The 27080-nt window shown below is 42.8% G+C and overlaps 1 protein-coding gene across 4 annotated transcripts in view; it reads right to left on the bottom strand.

The window, feature by feature from the left end:
• Positions 1 to 26894, bottom strand: part of LOC135550936 (adenylate cyclase type 2-like) — an 85692-nt gene extending 58798 nt beyond the window's left edge. The window contains exons 1-2 of one of the 4 annotated variants that reach the window (XM_064982223.1): positions 26508 to 26580; positions 23087 to 23265 (exon numbers count right to left, since the gene is read on the bottom strand). Coding sequence is in view for 1 of the 4 variants with exons in the window: in XM_064982201.1 (XP_064838273.1) it covers positions 26508 to 26696 (189 nt within the window). In the remaining 3 variants the exon portion in view is untranslated. Of the gene's footprint in view, positions 1 to 2184; positions 2248 to 23086; positions 23266 to 26507 lie in introns of those variants that run through there. The other 3 variants (XM_064982201.1, XM_064982212.1, XM_064982231.1) reach the window with 3 other exon arrangements.
• Positions 26895 to 27080: the final 186 nt, after the last annotated feature.

Below are 27080 nucleotides of genomic sequence, written 5' to 3'. Positions count from 1 at the left end.
TAAACAGTGTTGACCTCTCCTACTGAGATGTTGTAGGGAGAAAGGGGGGGAGACACCAGCTTCAACACCAGCTAGGCTTAATGAGGGTAATTTTCCATAGTGCCATACAGTTAAGGGTGTTGACATGGCCATATGTCCCATGTTTTGAACACTAAGCTGTCATAACCTGGTTGTTGTAAATTTTCCAATGACTCAAATGAGTCAGTCAGTTAGTGAACCAGTCACAACTCAACTCTCTTTTCCAGTGAACATTTAATATCCTATTTCCTCGGAGTCTAAATGATTGATGCCAAATACTGACAGTACATGAACAAACCTGACAATATACAGTGGTTTGCGAAAGTATTCACCCCCCTTGGCATTTTTCCTATTTTGTTGCCTTACAACCTGGAAATAAAATAAATTTTTGGGGGGTTTGTATCATTTAACTTACAAACCATGCCTACCACTTTGAAGATCCAAAATATTTTCTCTTGTGAAACAAACAAGAGCCCACATAACCCCCCCCCTTGGCACATATCTAGCCAATGGGGTTTCTGCCCATTCTTCAAGGCAGAACTGCTCCAGCTCCTTCAAGATGGATGGGTTCCGCTGGTGTACAGGAATCTTTAAGTCATACCACAGATTCTCAATTGGATTGAGGTCTGGGCTTTGACTAGGCCATTCCAAGACATTTAAATGTTTCCCCTTAAACCACTCGAGTGTTGCTTTAGCAGTATGCTTAGGGTCATTGTCCTGTTGGAAGGTGAACTTCAGTCCCAGTCTCAAATCTCTGGAAGACTGAAACAGGTTTCCCTCGAATTTCCCTGTATTTTGCGCCATCCATCATTCCTTCAATTCTGACCAGTTTCCCAGTCCCTGCAGATGAAAAACATGGGATGGTGTTCTCGGGGTGATGGTAGGTGTTTGGTTTGATGGTAGGTGTTTGGTTTGCACCAGAAATAGTGTTTTCCTTGATGGCCAAAAAGCAACATTTTTGTCTCATCTGACCAGAGTACCTTCTTCCATATGTTTGGGGAGTCTCCAACATGCCCTTTGGTGAACACCAAACGTGTTTGCTTTTTTTCTTTCTTTAAGCAATGGCTTTTTTCTGGCCACTCTTCTGTGAAACCCAGCTCTGTGGAATGTACGGCTTAAAGTGGTCCTATGGACAGATACTACCATCTCCACTGTGGAGCTTTGCAGCTCCTTCAGGGTTATCTTCAGTCTCTTTGTTGCCTCTCTGATTAATGCCCTCCTTGCCTGGTCCGTGAGTTTTGGTGGGCAGCCCTCTCTTGGCAGGTTTGTTGTGGTGCCATATTCTTTCCATTCCTTTATGATGGATTTAATGTGGCTCCGTGGGATGTTCAAAGTTTCTGATATTTTTACAACCCAACCCTGATCTGTACTTCTTCACAAATTTGTCCCTGACCTGTTTGGAGAGCTCCTTGGTCTTCATGGTGCCGCTTGCTCTGTGGTGTTGCAGACTCTGGGGCCTTTAGAACAGGTGTGTATATATATGCTGAGATCATGTGACAGATCATGTGACACTTAAATAAACTAAAAGAGTTGACTTCTGAGGGTAATTTGTTGCACCAGATCTTATTTAGGGGCTTCATAGCAAAGGCGGTGAATACACATGCACGCACCACTTGTTTAAAAAAAATTCTACAAAATAAAGTTGTTTTTTTCATTTGGACTATTTTGTGTATGTCCATTACATTAAATCCAAATTAAATTAAATTACAGGTTGTAATGCAACAAAATAGGAAAAACGCCAAGGGGGATGAATACTTTTGCAAGGCACTCATTTTGTAATACAGTGTTGAATGACATATATGTCAGTGAACCAGTCACAACTGAGCGTCCAGAGAGCAGAGCTGTATTTATTTCCTCCGAATTAAAATTATCTAACTATGAGTACATGAATGAATATACCGACATCAATATTATGCATACAGTATGTGCTTTCTACTGTATAGACTGTTTTTACACAGCTGCAAACTGGGCAGAAGGGTCCTACTAGAGAAATGTGAAGTTTAGTGCATCCGGCGCCAACAGAAATGGCCGCTTCGCATTCTCAGGAAACTATGCAGTATTATGTTTTTTAATGTATTATTTCTTACATTGTTAACCCAGGAAATCTTAAGTTTCATCACATACAGCCGGGAGGAACTATTGGATATAAGAGCAACGTCAACTTACCAACATTACGACGAGGAATACGACTTTCCCGAAGCGGATCCTCTGTTTGGACCACCACCCAGGACAATGGATCGGATCCCAGCCGGCGACCCAAAAAAACGGCGAATTTCTTACAATCAAATGTCGACTGCATTATCTGCCAAAAGAATTCACTTCGACTATAAATCACAGCCGTATATATCCCCCCAAGCAGACACATCGATGGCCCTGAATGAACTTCATTGGACTCTATGTAAACTGAAAACCACATATCCTGAGGCTGCATTCATTGTAGCTGGGGATTTTAACAAGGCTAATCTGAAAACAAGACTCACCTAAATGTTATCAGCATATCGAAAGCACTACCCGCACAGAAAAAAATCCTGGACCATAGTTACTCTAAGTTCCGCAACGCATACAAAGCCCTGCCCCGCCCCGCCCTCCCTTTGGAAAATCTGACGACTCCATTTTGTTGCTCCCAGCCTATAGAGAAAAACTAAAACAGGAAACGCCCATGCTCAGGTCTATTCGACACTGGTCCGACTAATCTGATTCCATGCTTCAAGATTGCTTCGATCACGTGGACTGGGATATGTTCCGCATAGCGTCGGACAACAACATTGATGAATACGCTGATTTGGTGAGCAAGTTTATTAGCAAGTGCATCGGTGATGTTGTACCCACAGCAACTATTAAAACCTTCCCCAACCAGAAACAGTGGATTGATGGCAGCATTCATGCAAAACTGAAAGCGCGATCCACTGCTTTTATATCAGGGCAAGGCGACCGGTAACATGACCGAAAACAAACAGTGTAGCTATTCCCTCCGCAAGGCAATCAAACAAGCTAAGCGTCAGTATAAAGTAGAGTAAAGTAGAGACAAAGTAGAGTCGCAATTCAATGTTTCAGACACGAGAGGTGTGTGGCAGGGTCTACAGTCAATCATGGACAACAAAAAGAAAACCAGCCCCGTCGAGGACCACGATGTCCTGCTCCCAGACGAACTAAACAACTTCTTTGCTCACTTTGAAGTTAATACAGTGCCAACGAAACGGCCCGCTACCAAAACCTGCGAGCTCTGCTTCACCGCAGCCAACGTGAGTAAAGCATTTAAACGTGTTAACCCTCGCAAGGCTGCCGGTCCATCCAAAGCTGGGACCGAGAGATTCTATCTCCAGGCCATCAGACCTGTTAAACAGCCATCACTAATATAGAGTGGCTGCTGCCAAGATACAGACTCAAATCTCTGGCCACTTTAATGAATGTAATAAATGGATTTAATAAAAAGGTATCACTAGTCACTTTAAATAACGCCACTTTAATAAGGTCTACACATCCTACATTACTCATTTCATATGTACAGTTGAAGTCAGAAGTTTACATACACCTTAGGCAAATATATTTAAACTCAGTTTTTCACAATTCCTGACATTTAATCCGAGTAAAAATCCCCTGTCTTAGGTCAGTTAGGATCAGCACTTTATTTTAAGAATGTGAAATGTCAGAATAATAGTAGACAGAATGATTAATTTCAGCTTTTATTTCTTTCATCACATTGCCAGTGGGTCAGACGTTTACATACACTCAATTTGTATTTGGTAGCATTGCCTTTAAATTGTTTAACTTGGGTCAAACGTTGTGGGTAGCCTTCCACAAGCTTCCCACAATAAGTTGGGACATTTTGGCCCATTCCTCCTGACAGAGCTGGTGTAACTGAGTCAGGTTTGTAGGCCTCCTTGCTCGCACCCACTTTTTCATTTCTTTCCACACATTTTCTATGGGATTGAGGTCAGGGCTTTGTGATGGCCACTCCAATTCCTTGACTTTGTTGTCCTTAAGCCATTTTGCCACAACTTTGGAAGTATGCTTGGGGTCATTGTCCATTGGGAAGACCCATTTGTGACCATGCTTTAACTTCCTGACTGATGTCTTGAGATGTTACTTCAATATATACACATCATTTTCCTACCTCATGATGCCATCTATTTTGTGAAGAGCACCAGTTCCTCCTGCAGCAAAACACCCCCACAACATGATGCTGCCACCCCCAGTGCTTGATGGTTGGTATGGTGTTCTTCAGCTTGCAAGCCTCCCCCTTTTTCCTCCAAACATAATGGTGGTCATTATGGCCAAACAGTTATATTTTTGTTTCATCAGACCACAGGACATTTTTCCAAAAAGTACGATCTTTGTCCCCATGTGCAGTTGCAAACCATAGTCTGGCTTTTTTATGGCGGTTTTGGAGCAGTGGCTTCTTCCTTGCTGAGCGGCCTTTCAGGTTATGTTGATATAGGACTTGTTTTACTGTGGATATAGTTACTTTTGTACCGGTTTCCTCCAGCATCTTCACAAGGTCCTCTGCTGCTGTTCTGGGATTGATTTGCACTTTTCGCACCAAAGTACGTTCATCTCAAACTATAGTTTGTTAACAAGAAATTTGTGGAGGGGTTGAAAAACAAGTTAATGATTCCAACCTAAGTATGTAAACTTCGTGCCTATGTCACACGGCCATCCATCATCCATATATTTATATGTACATATTCTTATTCATCCCTTTACATTTGTGTGTATAAGGTTGTCGTTGTGAATTTGTTAGATTACTTGTTAGATATTACTGCACTGTCGGAACTAGAAGCACAAGCATTTCGCTACACTCACATTAACATCTGCTGACCAATAAAATTTGGTCAGTCTTTACTGATTTTGATATTGGTGAGGGTCAATGGATGCTTTGTGTTAACTGTGTGTGGGTGTGTTACCAAGTGTTGCAATAGTAATCAAGGGCTCTTCAAGTATTGCGTAACAAACCCTTTGTTAATGTGATAAAGAAATTACATCTGTGAAAGACTGCTGGACTTAATTTGATATTGATTACAAACAGTCTCACCACCCTGCTCTACAAACACTATATCTAGGAGTGAGGTTATATAAAGAAATATAAATGGCTGCGGGAAGATGTGAAATTTCTCCCAGCGCTGCTGACTGCTCTTTAAGTTCACTCTTACAGAAATAATGAAGTCTCAGAGATTTATTTTTTTAAATACATTTTTTATTTAATTCTGGATTTGTTGGGGTGCTGAGGCTACTTCCCACAGCTATGGCTGTTTTATTTCCAGCTGTGGGTTTTAGTAGAGCTGGGCAATATGGACAAAAATCCATATCCAGATAATTCAGTCAATTTATCATAATGGTAAATTAAACAATACGTTTATAACATTAATGTGCATCAGTTTTTTTATATTAGTATTTATTGCAACATTAGAAGTAGTAGAAATTTCATCTATCAATTGTCCCATTAACAGTCACTCATGTTAGGAAACTTATTTCATTTTAAATCACATCTAATTTTATGTCACATACACATGGTTAGCAGATGTTACTGCAAGTGTAGCGAAACACTTGTGCTTCTAGTTCCGACCATTCAGTAATATCTAACAATTTCACAACTACTACCTAATACACACAAGTGTAAAGGAATGAATAAGAATATGTACATTAAAATATATATGGAGGAGCGATGGCCGAACGGCATAGGCAAGATGCAGTAGATGGCATAGAGTACAGTATATTCATTTGAGATGATTAGTGTAGGGTATGTAAACCATTATATAAAGTGGTATAGTTTAAAGTGACTAGTGATACATTTATTACATCCTATTTTTTTATTATTAAAGAGGCCAGAGACTGAGCCAATATGTTGGCAGCAGCCACTCAATGTTAGTGATGATAGCGGGATGAACAGGCAGTGGCTCGGGTGGTTGTTGTCCTTGATGATCTTTTTGGCCTTCCTGTGACATCGGGTGGTGTAGGTGTCCTGGAGGGCAGGTAGTTTGCCCCCGGTGATGCGTTGTGCAGACCTCACTACCCTCTGTAGAGCCTTGCGGTTGTGGGGCGAGCAGTTGCTGTATCAGGCGGTGAGACAGCCCGCCAGGATGCTCTCGATTGTGCATCTATAAAAAGTTTGTGTGTTTTTGGTGACAAGCCAAATTTCTTCAGCCTCCTGAGGTTGAAGAGGTGCTGCTGCGCCTTCTTCACCATGCTGTCTGTGTGGGTGGACCATTTCAGTTTGTCCGTGATGTGTATGCCGAGGAACTTAAAACTTTCCACCTTCTCCGCTACTGTCCTGTCGATGTGGATATGGGGGTGCTCCCTCGGCTGTTTCCTGAAGTCCACGATCATCTCCTTTGTTTTGTTGATGTTGAGTGTGAGGTTATTTTCCTGACACCACACTCCGAGGGCCCTCACCTCCTCCCTGTAGGCCGTCTCATCGTTGTTGGTAATCAAGCCTACCACTGTAGTGTCGTCTGCAAACTTCATGATTGAGGCGTGCATGGCCATGCAGTCATGGGTGAACAGGGAGTACAGGAGAGGGCTGAGAAAGCACCCTTGTTGAGATGTTATTTCCTACCCTCACCACCTGGGGGCGGCCCCTCAGAAAGTCCAGGACCCAGTTGCACAGGACGGGGTCGAGACCCAGGGTCTCAAGCTTAATGACAAGTTTGGAGGGTACTATGGTGTTAAATGCTGCGATGAAGTCAATGAACAGCATTCTTTATAGGTATTCCTCTTGTCCAGATGGGATAGGGCAGTGTGATGGCATTGCGCCATCTCTGGACCTATTGGGGCAGTAAGCAAATTGGTGAGGGTTAGAGTATCAGATAGGGTGGAGGTGATATAATCCTTGACTAGAGTCTCTCAAAGAACTTCATGATGACAGAAGTGAAAGCTACGGGGCGATAGTCATTTAGTTCACTTACCTTTGCTTTCTTAGGTACAGGAACAATGGTGGCCATCTTGAAGCATGTATGCACAGTAGACTGGGATAGGGATTGATTGAATATGTCTGTAAACACACCAGCCAGCTGGTCTGCACATGCTCTGAGGACGCGACTCGAGATGCAGTCTGGGCCGGCAGCCTTGCGAGGATTAACACATTTAAATGTTTTACTCACGTTGGCCACGGTGAAGGAGAGCCCACAGGCTATGGTAGCTGGCTGTGTCAGTGGCACTGTATTATCTTTAAAGAGAGCAAAGAAGTTGTTTAACTTGTCTGGGAGCAAGACGTCGATGTCCGCGATGGGGCTGGTTTTCTATTTGTAATCCGTGATTGACTGTAGACCCTGCCACATATGTCTCGTGTTTGAGCCGTTGAATTGCGACTCTACTTTGTCTCTATACTGAATCTTTGCTTGTTTGATTGCCTTGGAGGGAATAGCGACACTGTTTGTATTCAGTAATGTTTCCTGTCGCCTTGCCATGATTAAAAGCAGTGGTTTGCACTTCCAGTTTTGTGCGAATGCTGCCATCAATCTAATGTTCAGATGCAACAGTTCATTACTGTAGCACTAGACTAAAGCTTTTAGATCAGAGGATTAAAATTCCCCCTGTGAGTCTGTGCACAGACTGACTTCATCCATCCCACCATACTATTTAATTCCTAGTACTAGTGTACAAGGCTCATCATTTAATCTGGTTCCACACACAGTTCATCTTCTCATTGCCCCGCCACCCCACAGTCTCTCCACAGGCGGTCCTGAGGTTTAGTCTCTAATAGAGATGGCATGTGGATTAGGCCGACTAGCCTGGTTAAAATAGACTGAACGCCGCTCATAGAGATCCTATTAAATTACTATTGTGTTCCAATTCCTATGGTCTATGATGCCGCTACACTCAGGCGCGGTAGTTCAGTCTGGTTTAGCCAGGCTAGTGGATTACAGCTTCACCACAAATCAAAAAATGTAATCCTCCAGTAATTCCTCCAGAGCAGCAGCAGCTGAGGGTCTTAGGGCTCTGGGTCAGGCAGACGCTGCCTGCGGGTAGGTCTGATGGCCACATCTGTCCACATTCTGGGGCTTTACATATACAGACAGTTCACATCAGTTAAATGATGCCTTGTCGTGAGGAGAGATAGGCTTATTGTAAAAGTGTCTTTCGGTACTTGAAAAGCACTAGAAATAAAACATGTTTTATCACCAGGCAGAGCTGGGTTCAAATAAATATGCATTTGAGTATTTGTATTTGAAATACTTATTTGATGTATTTTAGTATTTTTAGCCTACTATTTGAAACTATTTTCAAATACATTATTTGAAATTACTCTAGGACCAAACAGACCAGTGTTATTTCTATGCTTCCCGTTCTTAAGTTCTGTTTTTGAATCTTTTACTTTCGGTTCTGTTCAACAGCTTCAAACAGCTGAAAATACAATAGTATTGTTTATGGAAAATATATTTCAGAGGTTTAGATGGAACAATGATTCTCTACACAATGACTGATTGTTTTGTCAAACTGAAATTAGGCTATTAGAATTTCAGCAACCAAGAAATGGCGGAGCGATTTCTGCATTATGCATGAATTTAAATATTTGTACTTGAAAATACACTAGTCTGTGTATTTCAGTATTTTCAAATACATGCCAATATTCAACTACTTATATTTTCTAAGAAAACATATTCAAATACTTACTTTGAAATGTTTTTGGAAGTAATTGAAATATCCTAAATAAACTCTGCAAAAAAAAGAAACGGCCCTTTTTCAGGACCCTGTCTTTCAAAGATAATTAATTTGTAAAAATCCAACTAACAGATCTTCATTGTAAAGGGTTTAAACAATGTTTCCCGTGCTTGTTCAATGAACTATAAACAATTAATAAACATTCACCTGTGGAACGGTCGTTTAGACACTAACAGCTTACAGATGGTAGGCAATTAAGGTCACAGTTTTGAAAACCTAGGACACTAAAGAGGGCTTTCTACTGACTCTGAAAAATACCAAAAGAAAGATGCCCAGGGTCCCTACTCATCTGCGTGAACGTGCCTTATGCATGCTGCAAGGAGGCATGAGGACTGCAGATGTGGCCAGAGCAAGAAATTGCAATGCCCGTACTGTGAGACGCCTAAGACAGCGCTACAGGGAGACAAGACGGACAGCTGATCGTCCTCGCAGTGGCAGACCACGTGTAACAACATCTGCACAGGATCAGAACATCACACCTTCGGGACCGGTACATGATGGCAACAACAACTGCCCGAGTTACACTAGGAACGCCCAATCTCTCCATCAGGGCTCAGACTGTCCGCAATAGGCTGAGAGAGGCTGGACTGAGGGCTTGTAGGCTTGTTGTAAGGCAGGTCCTCACCAGACATCACCGGCAACAACGTCGCCTAAGGGCACAAACCCACCGTCGCTGGACCAGACAGGACTGGCAAAAAGTGCTCTTCACTGATGAGTCATGGTTTTGTCTCACCAGGGGTGATGGTCAGATTCGCGTTTAATGTCGATGGAATGAGCGTTACACAAAGGCCTGTACTCTGGAGCGGGATCGATTTGGAGGTGGAGGGTCCGTCATGGTCTGGGGCGGTTTGTCACAGCATCATCGGACTGAGCTTGTTGTCATTGCAGGCAATCTCAACGCTGTGCGTTACAGAGAAGACATCCTCCTCCCTCATGAGGTACCCTTCCTGCAGGCTCATCCTGACATGATCCTCCAGCATAACAATACCACCAGCCATACTGCCTGTTCTGTGCGTGATTTCCTGCAAGGCAGAAATGTCAGTGTTCTGCCATGGCCAGAGACGAGCCCGGCTCGCAATCCCATTGAGCATGTCTGGGACCTGTTGGATCAGAGGGTGAGGGCTAGGGTCATTCCCCCCCAGAAATGTCCGGGAACTTGCAGGTGTCTTGGTGGAAGAGTGGGGTAACATCTTACAGCAAGAACTGGCAAATCTAGTGCAGTCCATGAGGAGGAGATGCACAGTAGTACTTAATGCAGCTGGTGGCCACACCAGATACTGACTGTTACTTTTTACCCCCCACCCCTCCCTCTTGTTCAGAGACACATTATTCCGTATATGTTAGTCATATGTCTGTGGAACTTGTTCAGTTTATGTCTCAGTTGTTGAATCTTGTTATGTTCATACAAATATTTACACGTTAAGTTTGCTGAAAATAAATGCAGTTGACAGTGAGAGGGCGTTACTTTTTTTGCTGAGTTTAGTATTTGAACCAATGATGTGTAGAAACCCAGGACTGTGGATAATATGTAATGGCCAATGAGAGGCTTTGAGGCCTCCGGCCACCATATTGGCACTCCCCAGAAGGAGCAGTCCTCCATAGGAATTAATGGAATTCTAAAGCAATTCAATAAATTACATATTTTTAAAGGATTTCTTTGTTGTAGTGGGGTCAATAACATTAGTACCCCTAAAAAAATATATTAAGGAATATGTTGTTTTTGTTATTGTCATGTTCATGGCACTTAATATAATTAAAAATTTATTAAGGTGTCTGTAGACATTAATAAATGCATTTCTATAGCTTCCCCCAAAACAATTTAACAATGGAGGAGTACCAAAATGGCTGCATGGTTTCTTCAAAACAGCACCCCCCTGTAAGTCATCGAGAGTTAATACATATAATTAATTTGAACCCAGGTCTGTTAAAGGGACAGGGGGTTAGGGGTCACAGGAAAGCACAGCAGCACCTAAAATACGTAGGATTGAGCAAAGATTGTGATGTCTGACTTGTAACCTCAGCAGCAGTCGAGGCAGTGACACTGGTGACTTATTACAGAAAGGAGACAGACAGTAATGTCATTCAGGCACGGTGGCCTTTAAGTTGATCTCATAGGGTGTCAAATTTGTCCTCTTTAAGATGTTGAAACCACAGAAACCACTTAGAGGTGAACAAGTCTTGAAAATGGTGGAAAAGACTGCCTGTTTGCACAAATAGAGGAGTCTATGCGGTGTTGTAAATCAGAACACTATCGGAAAATTCTGAGCATACCGTGAAGGCCTGAGGCAGTGCTTAGAAGCTTTACTTCCAGTTGATGCCAAACATGTCAGTGCATTGATGTGTGTGTGTGTGTGTATGTGTGTTTGAAAGGAGTGTGTGTAAATGGCAGCTTATGTGTGTATGCAGCATGGGAGACTTTAAAAACTTAGTGACGTGGGTGTGTAGTGGGGATTTGACAGCAGGGAGTGATCGTCGGTCACCCCCGTCTGCCAGAGAGCCAGAACACTCAAAGCTAGCAGCAGCTGCTTGGCTCAACTCCAGTCCTCCAGACTCAGCCACTGAGTACCAGACCAGAGAGTCTACTCCAACACACACCCTCCAGACAGGGCCACAGAGAGCAGGGCCACAGAGAGCAGGGCCACAGAGAGCAGGGCCACAGAGAGCAACGGTTAAGCCTCACCCAGTTATTGTTATCCCCTGCTGATGACAATAGCTCCAAAAGATGACGTTGGAGAGGGCAACTCTGTATGCACCTTGAGTGTAGCAGAGAGTACACACTGTTAAGCTCTCAATTACAGCTGTGCTGCGGAGAACAACCAACCAGACAGCAGGAGTGACGCAGGAACAGCTCAGGGACCACAGGGAGCTCTCATTACACTCAATGCCTCCTCTGAGGACCACTGGAGTGGATGTGGATGGAGCCAGGAGAAGACTAATGCCTAATGCATCCCCCTTTCCTCCCCATCCCCAATGTGCACGAGTCCTGTCATCATTGTTGATTAGGGCACAGCCTCTTTGGCTGTATCTGTGTCCTTCGTTGGGACCTGCCCAGTGAATTATCACTAAACATCCTGATCCTAGGATGGAGTTTCGTATCTACACTAATATATCCAGATTTCCTCTCAGGTCTTGAGCCTTATACTACTTTATGTCTCCTGTCGCCACCGACTTGCACAGCTCCTGACTTGCACAGCTCTCAACGCACCCCTGGTCTGTGCCACCGGGCAACCCATATGTGCAGAGCTAGGGTTACAGATTCTCTTTTTAAAGCTCCTTCTGTATTCACCAAGGAATGTGACCAAAAAGGACTCAGTCTAACAACCACACAGTCAGGAATGTCTGAAGCAACCAGCACCCTTCCTGGTGGTGAGTTTCCTACTGTGGTAGAGAGTTGAGCTAAAGGAGAGGCTACTCTCTATAGCTGGATGTGTCTGGTGTACTAGAGACTGTTGTGGGGCTGTTGAATGTAGATGGCAGCCTACTCCTCTGCCTCAAAACGAGTCATTGCCACATGCCCTTACTCAGTGTTTCTCAGCCAAAATCATACAAGTGTGAAGTGTACACTCCAAGTGTTACTTCTAGTAGTGTACCATATCAACATGGTAATGACTCATTTCAGTTGTATGATCTTGACTGGGTGCTGTTAAATCCCTAGAGGCTAGGACACCAATGAAACATCTTTCCAGGAAATAGGCAACAGTATATCAATGAGCAACCAAGCTGACTTTAAAAGCAGCTAAGTCTCAGAGGATGGAAGATCGTTCAGCCTGAACGCCACAGGAATTTCCTCCTTTCACTGGATTCCACAGCTCCATTGTCCAGAACCTTCACTGGTTCACTTACCGGCTGGTGTTAGAAAACTACAAAAACACACATGCTCACTTACTCTTTCACTACACAGATGTGTCTAATTAAAAACAGGACACTGACTTGAAAACGGCACACAAGGAGCCATTATTCTATGCCAGGAGTACACAACTCTTACCCTACGAGGTCCGGAGCCTGCTGGTTTTCTATTCTTTCTGATAATTAATTGCATGCACCTGGTGTCCCAGTGCCTGATTAGAAGGGAATAATGGGGGGGGGAAAGCAGTGGAACAAGCTTCGAAGTCCAGATTTTAATTTGAGGGTTCTATGCCATTTAGCCATTTAGCAGTTTCTCCTTTTTAGAAAGAAGGTATTATCCTTCTCATGGCATTAGTTTACACACCAGAGCAGAAGCATACATTACTCTTTCTTGGTGTCCCCATCACCAACAAACTATCATGGTCCAAACATACCAAGACAGTCGTAAAGAGGGCACAGCAAAACCTTTTCCCTCTTAGGAGACTGAAAAGATTTGGCATGGGTCCCCAGATCCTAAAAAGGTTGCACCATCGAGAGCATCCTGACCGGTTGCATCACCGCCTGGTATGACAACTGCTCGGCATCTGACCGTAAGGCGCTACAGAGGGTAGTACAAACGGTCTAGTACATCACTGGGGCCAAGCTACCTGCCATCCAGGACCTATATAATAGGCGATGTCAGAGGAATTTACATTGACACCCACCCCCTGAACACTGCTGTACTCGCTGTTTGTTTGTTACCTATGCATAGGCACTTCGCCCCCACCTAAATGTACAGATGACCTCAACTAGCCTGTACCCCTGCACACTGACTCTGTACCGGTGCCCCCTGTATATAGCCTCGTTATTATTATTATTGTGTTACTTTTTATTTTAGCCTACTTGGTAAATATTTTCTTTTTCTTGAACTACACTGTTGGTTAAGGGCTTGTAAGTAAGCATTTCACGGTGGTCTACACTTGTATTCGGCGCATGTGACAAATAAAAGTTTGATGTGATGTCATTTTCAGTTCAGTCCACCAAGGTCAACTATGTTGCAATAGGCTTAGAACTCCAGAGGGTTACAATAAGCTTGGGACTCCAGGTCAAGGAACCTAGATCACTCATACCTTGAAAAGGGGATCGCCCATAGGACAGGGGATTCAAAATAGCAAGGGCATTTTTATAGCTAAAGGTTGTGCTTTGTCAGCTGGAACAGGGTTTCCCCAAATTCAGTCCTGGGGCCCCCCAGGTGCACGTTTTGGTTTTTGCCCCAGCACTACACAGCTGATTCAAATAACCAACTCATCATCAAGCTTTGATTATTTGAATCATCTATGTAGTGCTAGAGCAAAAAACAGAAAGTGCACCCAGGGTGGGCCCCAGGACCGAGTTTGGGAATCCCTGAGCTGGAAGACAGAACATACTTAGTTGGCTTGATGAGTAATGTATTACATGAAGATGTTCCAATTCACCTCTGACCTCATCTGAAATCAATGCTCTTCGTCTCTCCACTGTCAGGTAGAGGCCAGTGCATCACATACAATTGATGACAGTCCTGGTCCTTGTGTGACTCACAGCATGATAAAAGGATGATATGTGGGGTGGCGGCCACATCTAGAGGATCCAGTTGCTCGCAGGGCAAAACACAAAAGCATCCAGTCGCTCACTGTGGTGTGGTCTTCTCAAAACAATAGACCAGCCAAAGTCCATCCAATCCCTGCATCCCATCCTGCTTCCTCCAGTTTAGGGTCACTGTGTTCCTCACTATTCAGCCAAACAGGTCCTCAACAACCTCTCTTCAAACAGAGACCCAATCATGAAAAATCAGTCACTAACTAACCAAGCACAATGAAGGTCTGTTGAACACGTTTCCAGTCTGCAACCGTCCCTCCAGCTACTGCAAACCTCTGTGGCATGCAAGAAATACCCATCCGAGAGAGAGCATACAGTACATCCGAACAATAAGAACAAACCATACATTACAGTCCAGGTCCACGAGACAACCTGTAAGACATAACATTGCATCATTAGAATCACCTTGTAATTATGAGAGTTAGCATCTTTTACATTAGCAATGCATTGTACTTCCATATTAGCAAAGTATTCAGATAAACACTCACCAAACCAAGGGCCGCACCCTCTAACCCTCTGTTCCAATAGGACAGTAATGGCGATGAAGTCACTCCACTTATTCATACTTATTTGTTCCAACTCAAAATACCAACTCTGACTAATCCCAAAATGACATTGTCTTTGATAAAAAGGACACCCAGCTAAAATTACTGTAGCTAGGTGAGCTGTGAACAGCTTGGAATCGTCAAATGGCACTTATCCAGTTAGGGTGCTGTCATAGGCATAACACAATGTCCTTGAGCCGCAAGCATAAAGAACGCAAAAAAATAACGGAATCGAAAAAGAGAATAACACCCACACACAGAGACACACACCCACAATCATACGCTAGGCAGAAGCACACACACATGCATTGAGTTGTCATCTCTAGAGCATATGTAGAAGTATTTGTAGCCAATTGCACACGGACTGTGGAATTTAATCCATCCCAACATTTAGGGAGTGTGAGTTCACGTTGGAATGTTTTAATCTCCCAGCTGCATGACAGTGGATTCTGATGAGTGGTTTCACAAGGGCTACACCAGTGGTTTCCTGGAAATGGAACAATTAACTGGACTATAACGTGAAGAGCACTTTCTCCACTGATGGGATGGAGTACTCTAAGCACCACATCACTATAACACCCATCCATTTCAAACGGGAGAACAAATGAGCCCTTGCAACAAAGACCCATTTATGTTAGTTTACAAAAATGATGATACGGTCAAATATTTATCCTTTTTGGAATGTGTATACCACATCAAGTCTAATTATTGAAAGATTGTGTCGTCACTTCTCTTTCAATTATGCATGCAAGTTTTTAAATGTCATACCTCCTTGCCATACATCTTATAACGATTCATCAAGTCTATCAAATTTTTTTTCCCGAAAAGCACATATGGTTTTTAGTCTATAGGATTCAAATAGGCCTATACGCCCCCAAGGCAGTTTCACTGAGTGGGAGTGTCCTCTGCTCTTCAAAAGAGACTGCTGGTGCTCAGAACTGCAGCCTGAGACAGAGGGGCTCAGGGTAATGCTAGCTGGATGAAATCTGTATGTAACAGCTGCTATACTGCATATTTCAATGCTACACACTGACATGCAAACATCTTGGCGCAAAAACAAGCATTTCACTGCATCTGCAAATCTGCGTACGTGACAAATAAACTTTGATTTGATCTTTTTGTAAAACATTTAAATCTAAAGCCTATTGGAAAAGAAAAACTGGCACATGCAAACTAATCTGGTCACGACTTGTTTGAAAGTGTTGAAAAGAAAGCACATCTTCCGACTGTGGGTCTGCTTTAGGGGAATTTAACTAATTTACAGTGCCGTCGGAAAGTATTCAGACTCCTTGACTTTTTCCACATTTTGTTACGTTACAGCCTTATTCTAAAATGTATTAAATTGTCCCCCCCTCCTCAGTTTACACACAATAACCCCATAATGATAAAGCAAAAACGGGTTTAGACATTTTTGCTAAAAAACTGAAATATGACATTTACATAAGTATTCTGTCCCAGAAGTACGTCAGATATGTCATCAGGGTGCACAACAGAACACTGTATGGACTACCTTTGGTGTGTTGTTTATATTACTTTTTTCCTCTCCATTAAAATCAATTTTAATCAGAACTAAAGTTTCATTGCTAAGGATTCCACGATGCGGTTAGCCTTTACAGTTGGGACTGCAAGATTGTGTTCCATTTTTTTGCATGGATTCCGTGAGTGCTAGCTGGCTGTACTACATACACCGGTCATCGTTGTGGAAAAGACTCGTTATCTTTTCGTAAAACAACTGGTTGCAGTAAAGAGGATACTAAGGAGATCCTGAGGGAAATTGACTAGTATCAACAGTTTTACGCTATGGAGGAACAACATACTCCATCATGGAAAGATCCGACAACCTCACAAAATAACTTTAACCCGACAAAAAAAGAAAAAGATGAATCTACAGAAATGGAGGATTTACTTACCGTTGAAGTAGAGGCTAGTGCTCTGGCTGGAATCCATGCAACACTGGAAAAGTTGTGTGAGGAGGTAGCAGGGCTGAGGGGGAGTTTGGAGTTCAACCAGAGTGAAATGCTCACGATCCAAGGAGAAAATAAGCACTCACAGCCAAGGTAAAAATCCACGATTCCAACATGGATTGTCTACTCAGGGAAAACAGGATGATGAAGGAGTTGCTACTAGACAAAGTCGTAGCATGCGTGAAAATCTTTTTTTTCTGGGATTCATGAGGACGCATCCAATAATCCAGAGGGGGCTATCAGAGAATTCTTGCTATCCGCCTTGAAACTTCCTATAGAAACTGTAAACAAGGTGGCTTTCCACAGAGTACAGAGACTTGGAGGGACAAGACCAAGGGTCTCTGACCGATCATTGCAACAAAAGGAGCTAATCAAAAGCAGAGGAAGGGAGCTTAAAGGGACCAAATTCGGTCTCAATGACCAACTTCCAAGGGAGATAAATGAACGTCGTAAAAGACTGTATCCGGAACAAAGGCAACAAAGGGAGAAGGGTAAGTGTGCCTTTCTCAAATGTGGACAAACTGTTTATAGATGGACAGTTATTCTGAGACAGAATGCAATCAGATCATCATCTAATTGGCATTCACATAACTCTTATAGATTTTCCACGTGGACGGGGATATTGTAAATTTAATCAGTTTACTGGAGGACAATTTATTTCTAACTAACACTAAATTATTTCTAACTGAATTTTTTCAGTATCATATACAGTTGAAGTCAGAAATTTACATACACTTAGGTTGGAGTCATTAAAACTAGTTTTTTAACCACTCCACATATTTCTTGTTAAAAAACTATAGTTTTGGCAAGTCGGTTAGGACATCTACTTCGTGCATGACAAGTAATTTTTCCAACAATTGTTTCCCAACAGACTATTTTCACTCAATTAACTGTATCACAATTCCAGTGGGTCAGAAGTTTACATACACTATGTTGACTGTGCCTTCAAACAGCTTAGAAAATTCCAGTAAATTATGTCATGACTTTAGAAGCTTCTGATAGGCTAATTGACATAATTTGAGTCAATTAGAGGTGTACCTGTGGATGTATTTCAAGACTTACCTTCAAACGCAGTGCCTCTTTGCTTGACATCATGGGAAAATCAAGGGAAATTAGCCAAGACCTCAGAAAAACATTTGTATACCTCCACAAGTCTGGTTCATCTTTGAGAGCAAATTTCCAAACACCTCAAGGTACCAAGTTCATCTGTACAAACAATAGTACGCAAGTATAAAAACCATGGGAACACGCAGCTGTCATACCGTTCAGGAAGGAGACATGTTCTGTCTCCTCGAGATGATCGTACTTTGGTGCGAAAAGTGCAAATCAATCCCAGAACAACAGCAATGGACCTTGTGAAGATGCTGGAGGAAACAGGTACAAAAGTATCTATATCCACAGTAAAACGAGTCCTATATCGACATAACCTGAAAGGCCGCTTAGCAAGGAAGAAGCCACTGCTCCAAAACCGCCATAAAAAGCCAGACTACGGTTGGCAACTGCACATGGGGACAAAGAACATACTTTTTGGAGAAATGTCCTCTGGTCTGATGAAACAAAAGTAGAACTGTTTGGCCATAATGTCCATCATTATGTTTGAAGGAAAAATGGGGAGGCTTGCAAGCCGAAGAATACCATCCCAAACGTGAAGCACGGGGGTGGCAGCAGCATGTTGTGGGGGTGTTTTGCTGCAGAAGGGACTGGTGCACGCCACAAAATAGATGGCATCATGAGGGCGGAAAATTCTGTGGATATATTGAAGCAACATTTCAAGGCATCAGTCAGGATGTTAAAGTTTGGTCGCAAATGGGTCTTCTAATGGACAATGACCCCAAGCATACTTCCAAAGTTGTGGCGAAATGGCTTAAGGACAACAAAGTCAAGTTATTGGAGTGGCCATCACAAAGCCCTGACCTCAATCCTATAGAAAATTTGTGAAAAAGCGTGTGCGAGGAAGGAGGCCTACAAACCTGACTCAGTTACACCAGCTCTGTCAGGAGGAATGGGCCAAAATGCACCCAACTTATTGTGGGAAGCTACCCACTATGTTTGACCCAAGTTAAACAATTTAAAGGCAATGCTACCAAATACTAATTGAGTGTATGTAAACTTCTGACCCACTGGGAATGTTATGAAAGAAATAAATCAATCATTCTTTGCTATTATTCTGACATTTCACAATCTTAAAATAAAGTGATGATCCTAACTGACCTAAGACAGCGAATTTTTACTCTGATTAAAATGTCAGGAATTGTGAAAAACTGAGGGATCTTGGAGGGTTCGGGTTCACGTTTTTGGCCTGGTGGGAGATCTGTCAACGTGTGCTTGAGTATTGACCCTGGATGCTTCTGTGTGTCACTCTGAATGGGAGTCTGTTGGATGACTGGTATGATGTAGTTGTTGAGCGGCTTCACTGCAAATATTTTGTATGTTTCGGATATTCAATAAAAACATTTTTTTAAAATAACTAAGTATTCAGTCCTTTGTTGAAGCACCTTTGGCAGCGAACACAGCGTTGAGTCTTCTTGGGTATGACGCTGTAAGCTTAGCACATCTGTATTTGGGGAGTTTCTCCCATTCTTCTCTGCAGATCCTCACAATCTCTGTTAGGTTGGATGGGAAGCATGCTGCACAGCTATTTCCAAGTCTCTCCAGTGATGTTTGATCTTGTTCAAGTCTGGCTCTGGCTGGGCCACTCAAGGACATTCAGAGACTTGTCCTGAAGCTACTCCTGCGTTGTCTTGGCTGTGTGCTTAGGGTCATTGCCCTGTTGGAAGGTTAACCTTCACCCCAGTCTGAGGTCCTGAGCACTCTGGAGCAGGTATTCATCAAGGATCTCTCTGTACTTTGCTCCGATCAACTTTCCCTTGATCCTGACTATTCTCCCAGTCCCTGCTGCTGAATAACATCCCCACAGCATGATGCTGCCACCACCATTCTTCACCGTAGGGATGGTGCCAGATTTCCTCCAGATGTGACGCTTGGCATTTGGGACAAAGAGTTCAATCTTGGCTTCATCAGATCAGAGAATCTTGTTTCTCATAGTCAGAGAGTATTTAGGTGCCTTTTGGCAAACTCTTAGCGGGCTGTCATGTGCCTTTTACTGAGGAGTGGCTTCCATCTTGCCACTACCATAAAGATCTGATTGGTGGAGTGCTGCAGAGATGGTTGTCCTTCTGGAAGGTTTTCCCATCGCCACAAAGGAACTCTAGAGCTCTGTTAAAGTGACCATCGGGTTCTTGGTCACCTCCCCGACTAAAGCCCTTCTCCCCCAATTGCTCAGTTTGGCCAGGTGGACAGCTCTAGGAAGAGTCTTGGTGGTTTCAAACTTATTCTGTTTAAGAATGATGGAGGCTACTGTGTTCTTAGGGAACTTCCATGCAACAGAAAATGTTTAGTACCCTTCCCCAGATCTGTGCCTCTACACAATCCTGTCTCGGAGCTCAACGGACAATTCCTTCAACCTCGTGGCTTGGTTTTTGCTCTGTCAACTGTGGGACCTTATATAGACAGGTGTGTGCCTTTCCAAATAATGTCCAATCAATAGAATTTACTGCAGGTGGACTCCAATCGAGTTGTAGAAACATCTCAAGGATGATCATTGGAAACAGGATGCACCCGAGCTCGATTTCAAGTCTCATAGCAAAGGGTCTGAATACTTATGTAAATAAGGTATCTGTTTTTATTTTTAATACATTTGCAAAAATGTCTAAAAACCTGTTTTCACTTTGTCATTATGGGGTATTCTGTGTAGATTGCTAAGGATTTGTATTTATTTAATCAATTTTAGAATAAGGCTGTAACTTAAAATGTGGAAAAGGTCAAGGGGTTTAAATACTTTCCGAAGACACTGTATACGAACTACAAACGCAACACGCACATGATTTCAGAGATTTTGCTGAGTTACAGTTCATAGAAGGAAATCAGTCAATTGAAAAATATTAATTCGGCCCAAATCTATGGATCTCACATGACTGGGCAGGGGCCCAGCTAATCAGAATGAGGTTTTTTTTTCGCACAAAAGGGAAATACACCATCGTAGACAAATTAACATTAAATTCTCTGGAAACATCTCTGGTGGACATTCCTGCAGTCAGCATGCCAATTGCATGCTCTCTCAAAACTTGAGACATCTGTGGCATTGTGTTGCATGACAAAAATAGAGTGGCCTTTAATTGTCCCCAGCACAATGTGCACCTGTGTAATGATCATGCAGTTGAATCAGCTTCTTGATATGCCACACCGGTCAGGTGGATTATCTAGCAAAGGAGAAATGCTCACTAACAGGGATGTAAAACAAATGTTTGCACAAAATGAAAAATAAGCTTTTGTGCATATGGAACATTTCTGGGATCTTTTATTTCAGCTCGTGAAACATGGGACCAGCACTTTACATGTTGCGTTTATATTTTAGTTCAGTGTACAGCCGATGGCCTTTTGAGGAAATCTAACTTGATATTATTGACAGACTCAGACAGTTGAGTCATTTTTGACAGTTAAAAAGACCACATAACAAGTCTGTCCTGAGGTAAACTAATGAGTCACAGCTGCCTCAGACTTGTCCATCAGCGTGTGAGAGAACAGAGATGACATTCAGAGTGAGCCAGAGATCTTAAGGCCGGTGCCTGGCATTCCTTCATTACATAACACTCAGCAACTCCTTATATACAGACTTCTCGTATGGATCCAGGCAATTAGCCAGACCACCTGGTCACGTTTGTGTCCTAGGGTCTGTACTGAAGTCTCTTTTGTTCACATCTCAAGATATGTTGTCCACAACTTTTTATTTGACACGGGGGAAATTAGCCTGTTTGATTTGGGTTTGGTGTGGTGGTGATTAGTGCACTCAACGATTATACAAGTTGACTACTGGAGTCACAGCCAAAAATCATATGACAACCAAACTTAGCTACCATACCCCGTACTGCACAACCAAGGCATATACTGGGAATAGATGAAGGAGGTCAACCCTTCCATCTAGTTTCCCATCTCTATGTTTGGGGTGGCAGGTAGCCTAGTGGTTAGAGCATTGGGCCAGTAACCGAAAAGGTTACTAGATCGAATCCCCGAGCTGACAAGGTAAACAAATCTGTTGTTCTGCCCCTGAACAAGGCACTTAACCCACTGTTCCCCTGTAGACTGTCATTGTAAATAAGAATTTGCTCTTAACTCACTTGCCTAGTTAAATAAAGGTTACATTTAAAAAAGAATCACATCCAGTGGTCTGATAATCATCATTTAAATGAGATGTGAAGACTGCCTGTCTGGCTAACAACTAATGCACATGCTGGGTAGGTAGTGGTACAGCACACAAAGCGCAGTCTGACTGCAGGTGTTCTGGGCTGTAATAAGAGTGTCATTGACTGTAGAGTAGCTGACTGAGGAATAGAGGTAGTAAAACTATAGAGTAGCAGACTAGAGGCTCAGTCTGTCCTGATGCAACAACAGCTGTGATAATGGCAGGCTGAGTCAGACAGACGGCCAACTGTCTGTAGTGTTCTGACTCCTGGCTGAGCAATGAGCTATATCCTAGTCAGTGTGCCAGCTCACAGTATGCCAGTAATGATACAAATGTTTGCAATGTGGCTCAGTTGGTAGAGCATTGCGCTTGCAAAGCCAGGGTTGTGGGTTCGATTCCCACAGGGGACCAGTACAATGTATGTATTAACTACTTACTGTAAGTTCCTCTGGATAAATAAGAGTGTATGGTAAAATGACCTAAATGTTTTCATAATATACAGTATTATTGTTAGCTGGACTAATTTGTTAATAAAAAGGGCATACCTTCAAATCTACATAAAACAAATAACACTTGATGTACATAATGATACAACTTCAACAGGTCAACAGTGACATGTTGTGACCTACAGGTAATGTGATTGATTTAATGGAAACAAAGTCAACCCTCCCACAGAACACATTACATTAGTGCATGTCTGTGACAAAGGTAAATTGTCAAGTTGGGCCTTTTATAACAGAGGAGTTAAGAACAGCCTAAGATTAGTATGTAGATAATCATACAGAATGGTCTCTTTTATCCTGCTTCGGAGGAACTTTGATCACAATAATGTCGTCCTCATGCCCATCTTTTTCAGGGGGTAAACTTCCTATGCTTACAGAACACAAAAGAGGCGGATATCCTGGGAGTGACAACAGGGTGACTTCACCCAAAAGGCCATGTCGACCCAATGCTCGTTTGACCTCAGAGCTACGTTGAAGGGAACAGGTATGGAGAACACGACTTGCCAAGCGGCACACAGCAAATACATCAAACACGTTCTGGGTTAGAGCATTCAACAGCAATGGAAAGCTAAATGCACAAGTTATAGCCTACATCCAACCCCCTCCGAAATCATTTTTTTACAACCAGCCATAACATAGAGAGAAATAAATCCTCTACCAAAACAACAATATGTCTGCTACATAAATGTCATTACTTACCTAGAAACTTTGTTTTGAACGAATAAACCCATTGTTTTTAGTCCATTTTCATATCTCACTGAGAGTGCATAACATTCTGCCAGTCTGTGTTGCATGCGCACAGTATGATCATGATGGATGGGTGGTTGGGGTGAGGGCTGTGGTGCAGCAGGATTAGTAGAAAGCCTTGGCTGGAGGCCCTGCAGAGTTAATGAGTCAGATTAGTCCTTATTGTGTGTCCCCAGGGATTAGCACACTGGCCACACTGAAGTCTCCTCATGTCAACCAGGGGGGGGGAATCGAAGGAGATGGGCATATTGAGACCTTTATCAATTGTGTGTGTGTCTCGGTCTGATTGTTTGTGTAAACGGTGCTCCAGCTAGGGGGCGTTGGTAGGGGGGCACAAATTCCTCCCCAGGAGATGCAGGAAAGAAGTCTTTAGCACTAGGGAGAGGTAGATATGTCTGGACCCCACCCAAAAGCAATAAGAGAGAGGATCAGGCTGGGGCCGGCCAAATCATCATCATGCCAGTATCTGCTCGGAGGCTGAACTTTCATTATTTTATTAATTTGAAACACAAAGGAAACGCTCTGTGAAACACTGATGTACGGAAGCAGAGGGAGCACTAAAGCAAATGGAGCATTTGAAACACTCAGGGGTTCCAGGAGGTGGAGGAGCGGCACTAGTCGTACATACAGGAGAGCTAGTAGGGGAGAGTGTGTGTACATGTTCCACTACGGAAAGGGTGGCTCTGACAGATTGTGGTGACCCCCGTTCTCAAGAGAACCTGCAAACAGACACTTTCACTTCCTGTTGTAACTGCCTGTATATCTTCACTGTCTGTACTGTCTTTACCACCAATGGAAAGATGGTGAATTCAACATGGCGCAACATACAGCATGTTCCTCATCGTGTCTTCACCCATACTGTAGGTTCCATGACCCAGTTGTATATATTTCTTCCACCGATCCAGTGGATTCAACGGCTAAACTGTTGAATATATTTATTCCCCTTTAAAATCAGGCCCCTAAAAGATAAGGATTTTAGGGAAGTTAATAATTGCTGACAAATCAGAATATTTGTCTGCAATATGGTCCAGCACGCAAACAAACAGGGTCAGACAGAGCCATATAGGACAAACACCCCACGATGTAGGAAAAACAACTCAGGCAAAACAATGATTAGAGATTCAACACAAAACTCTCAATGAGGGTGGAGAACCTGGCATCTGTCCAGCCAGTGTAGACGTGTTCCTCAGTGTAGTACTGAGGCCTGCTCTGCTCCGTCCCAACTCGTCAAACTGTCAAATCTATCAAAGTACCAGCCTTTCCATAACTACCGCAGAGCAGTAGACAACACATTACGGAGAGAACACAATAGATAATTACATCATCAATGGAAAACGTTAAAACACTTCTCACTGTTTAGACTGTTCTGACTGCTCTACTACAAGGACACTAAACACTGACTCACAGATCCATGAGCAGCATGCCCCTGCCTCAATGTGTCTGTCTGTATGTATTTAGTGCTGGCAGGTGCATACATTTCTCCACTGAGTCAAAATTACAATGGGTAGTGATGTAATCAGCCAAATGATGCACATAGCATATACAAAGCCCAATGTATGCACTGGTGACATCTATATGCAGATGGTTCTTCTTTGCTAGCGCAGACGGTGCTGTTTGACATAAGAGACATTGAAATGGCTTCAATACCTTGGGCTTAGTAGTCTACAAGCAGTTTTATTATCCCACCGTACAACGCAATTACCGACATGTGCCTGTTCGGCAATGCTTTGGTCGGATAGTTTTGATTCGGAATGCACCGTTTGCATCTGCAAACTAATTCAATTTGGTAAACAATAAGCAGCGCTGACATGTTATCTTTTTTCCATGTAATTCAATTGGGAAAAAACAATCATGGCTCTATGCATGAAGGTGGATTTAAACAGGCTTTTGCAAGTTACAGTTGAACGTGTCTCATCCTTTGCCACACAGCTGGGTGTAACAGCAAGCCACTGCAGACTGTAGTGCCTTCAACTTAGGTCAGAATGGGGCATTGGCACAACCCCAACAGAACCATCCTCAGTCCGGATCATTTCCCTTGTGTGGTGAATTGCATATAATATGTTCTACTGCTAGTCTGAGATACATACTCGGTCTAGAAACTTGGGTTAGGGAATGCCCTACTTACACCCCCAGTAAATTGAATATTTTTTAAGCCAGGCTCTTTTCCATAAGAATAAACCTTGCTCAATCTCATGATTACACTGCTTGGTAGCCTACTAAGAGGGAGAACCTCAGATGTTCTTTTTCATTCTTCCAACAATTTAAACATCTTATGAGTCAAATCCATATGGGCAAATCATATGGGCAAATCAATGTACACCACTCACCATATGGGCTAATCAATGCACACCACTCACCATATGGGCTAATCAATGCACACCACTCACTATTTCTAATTGTAACATAATATGGTATTATTATGCGACGAAACACATTGGAGGATTTCAGATTTCCTGTTTTTTTGTAGGGAATAAGGGGAAGATTCATCCTGCTTATCTCCCATGGGCAGGCCACTGAGAAGCAAAGGAGACCTGATGAGCTGAAAGGGTAAATATTAGGGGACAAAACCCTTGAAAACCCATTCTTAAAAGAGATACTGCTGCATATCTATAAAAACAGCCTTTATTATTTCCTAATTAAATGGGATCGTTTTTAGATGGACATGTAGTCAGACACTACAGATCTGGTTCCCTTTATTATGATAAATATGTCTACAATAATAATTAAGGCTACCATTTGGCAAATCCCAAAATGATTTTAGGTTGAATAGATTATTTGATGTGTACTTGAGAAAATATGTTTCATAATGCGCTACAAAGCAAAAAGGTAGGTCCCCAATTAAAAAGATGACAAGTGAAAGTTGATTCAACCGTCTTCAAAAGGGATGCGATTTTACTAGTCTCTGCTCTTCAGACCACGGCTGCCCAATTCCGGTCCTGGAGGGCCGAAACACTTCTGTTGTTTGTTTCTACCTGGTAGTTAATTGCACTCACCTGGTAACTCAGGTCTGAATGAGTCCCTGATTTGGAGGATGAAAACCAGAATGTTCAGACCCATTAGGGCCGGAATTGGGCAGCCCTGCACTAGAACGACTGGTTGCCTCCCACAATGTACTACCTCTCTATTTAGTACTTACGTAAAGCGAAGGTGTGACTGCGATATGTGGTGGGATTTGTAGGCCACATTAAAACCAACATTGTAACACGGATAGACAACATAGAAAAATATAATTTGAAATGTGCCACCTAAATGTATGCTCAGAAAATGTGACAACTTTTTTACACTGGGGTAGCCTACCACAAAGAGAACATTCCTCTCAGTAGTTTACATCGTATTATCACTTGGGCAAACTCAAATTAAGAATGAGTCTTACCTGTTTGTAGGAAAACGTATACCGGTAGTCTCGAAATATAGAATGAACGTATTCTAGAGACGACTTCGTTGTGGACGAATTCTTCTCTTGTCCACTGCAGTTAAATTGTAATTCCACTGCGAGCGAAATGTTCTCTGGGTCCCCGTGCGCTCTTGAGGGCTTGCTTTTGAATGCGGAAAAGATGTCCATCAAGAAGCTACGGTGTACTCACACCCACATGAAGCGCGAACAGAAGATAGTTATATCGGTTTTTCCCCAGCCATTCCCCTCTCATGGATCAACTGATTGTAAGACGCGTATGAGTTACACAATTATGTAACAACTGGGGGAATATCAACCAAATGCGTCTCATCGTGGTAGTGAGGGACATCTACTGCCAGTCTACATAGCAGCATTGCACTTGGTCTTCTGTGCTGCGTGAACACTTTTCCAATAAAATAAAAACATATACTTAAACCACTGACTAGATAAAGCAAGCAACACCTGTCAGGGAAGACATGTGCTGTGTTCCTACACGCAGCCCAGTTTATTTTTTCCACTCATTGGTCTTTTGAAAAATCACATCAATATATT

The sequence above is a fragment of the Oncorhynchus masou genome, chromosome 1 (assembly GCF_036934945.1).
Source record: "Oncorhynchus masou masou isolate Uvic2021 chromosome 1, UVic_Omas_1.1, whole genome shotgun sequence".
Taxonomy (NCBI): Eukaryota; Metazoa; Chordata; class Actinopteri; order Salmoniformes; family Salmonidae; genus Oncorhynchus; species Oncorhynchus masou.
The sequence above is the reverse complement of the archived record's forward strand: the minus strand, read 5'-3'. Positions and strand labels throughout refer to the sequence as shown.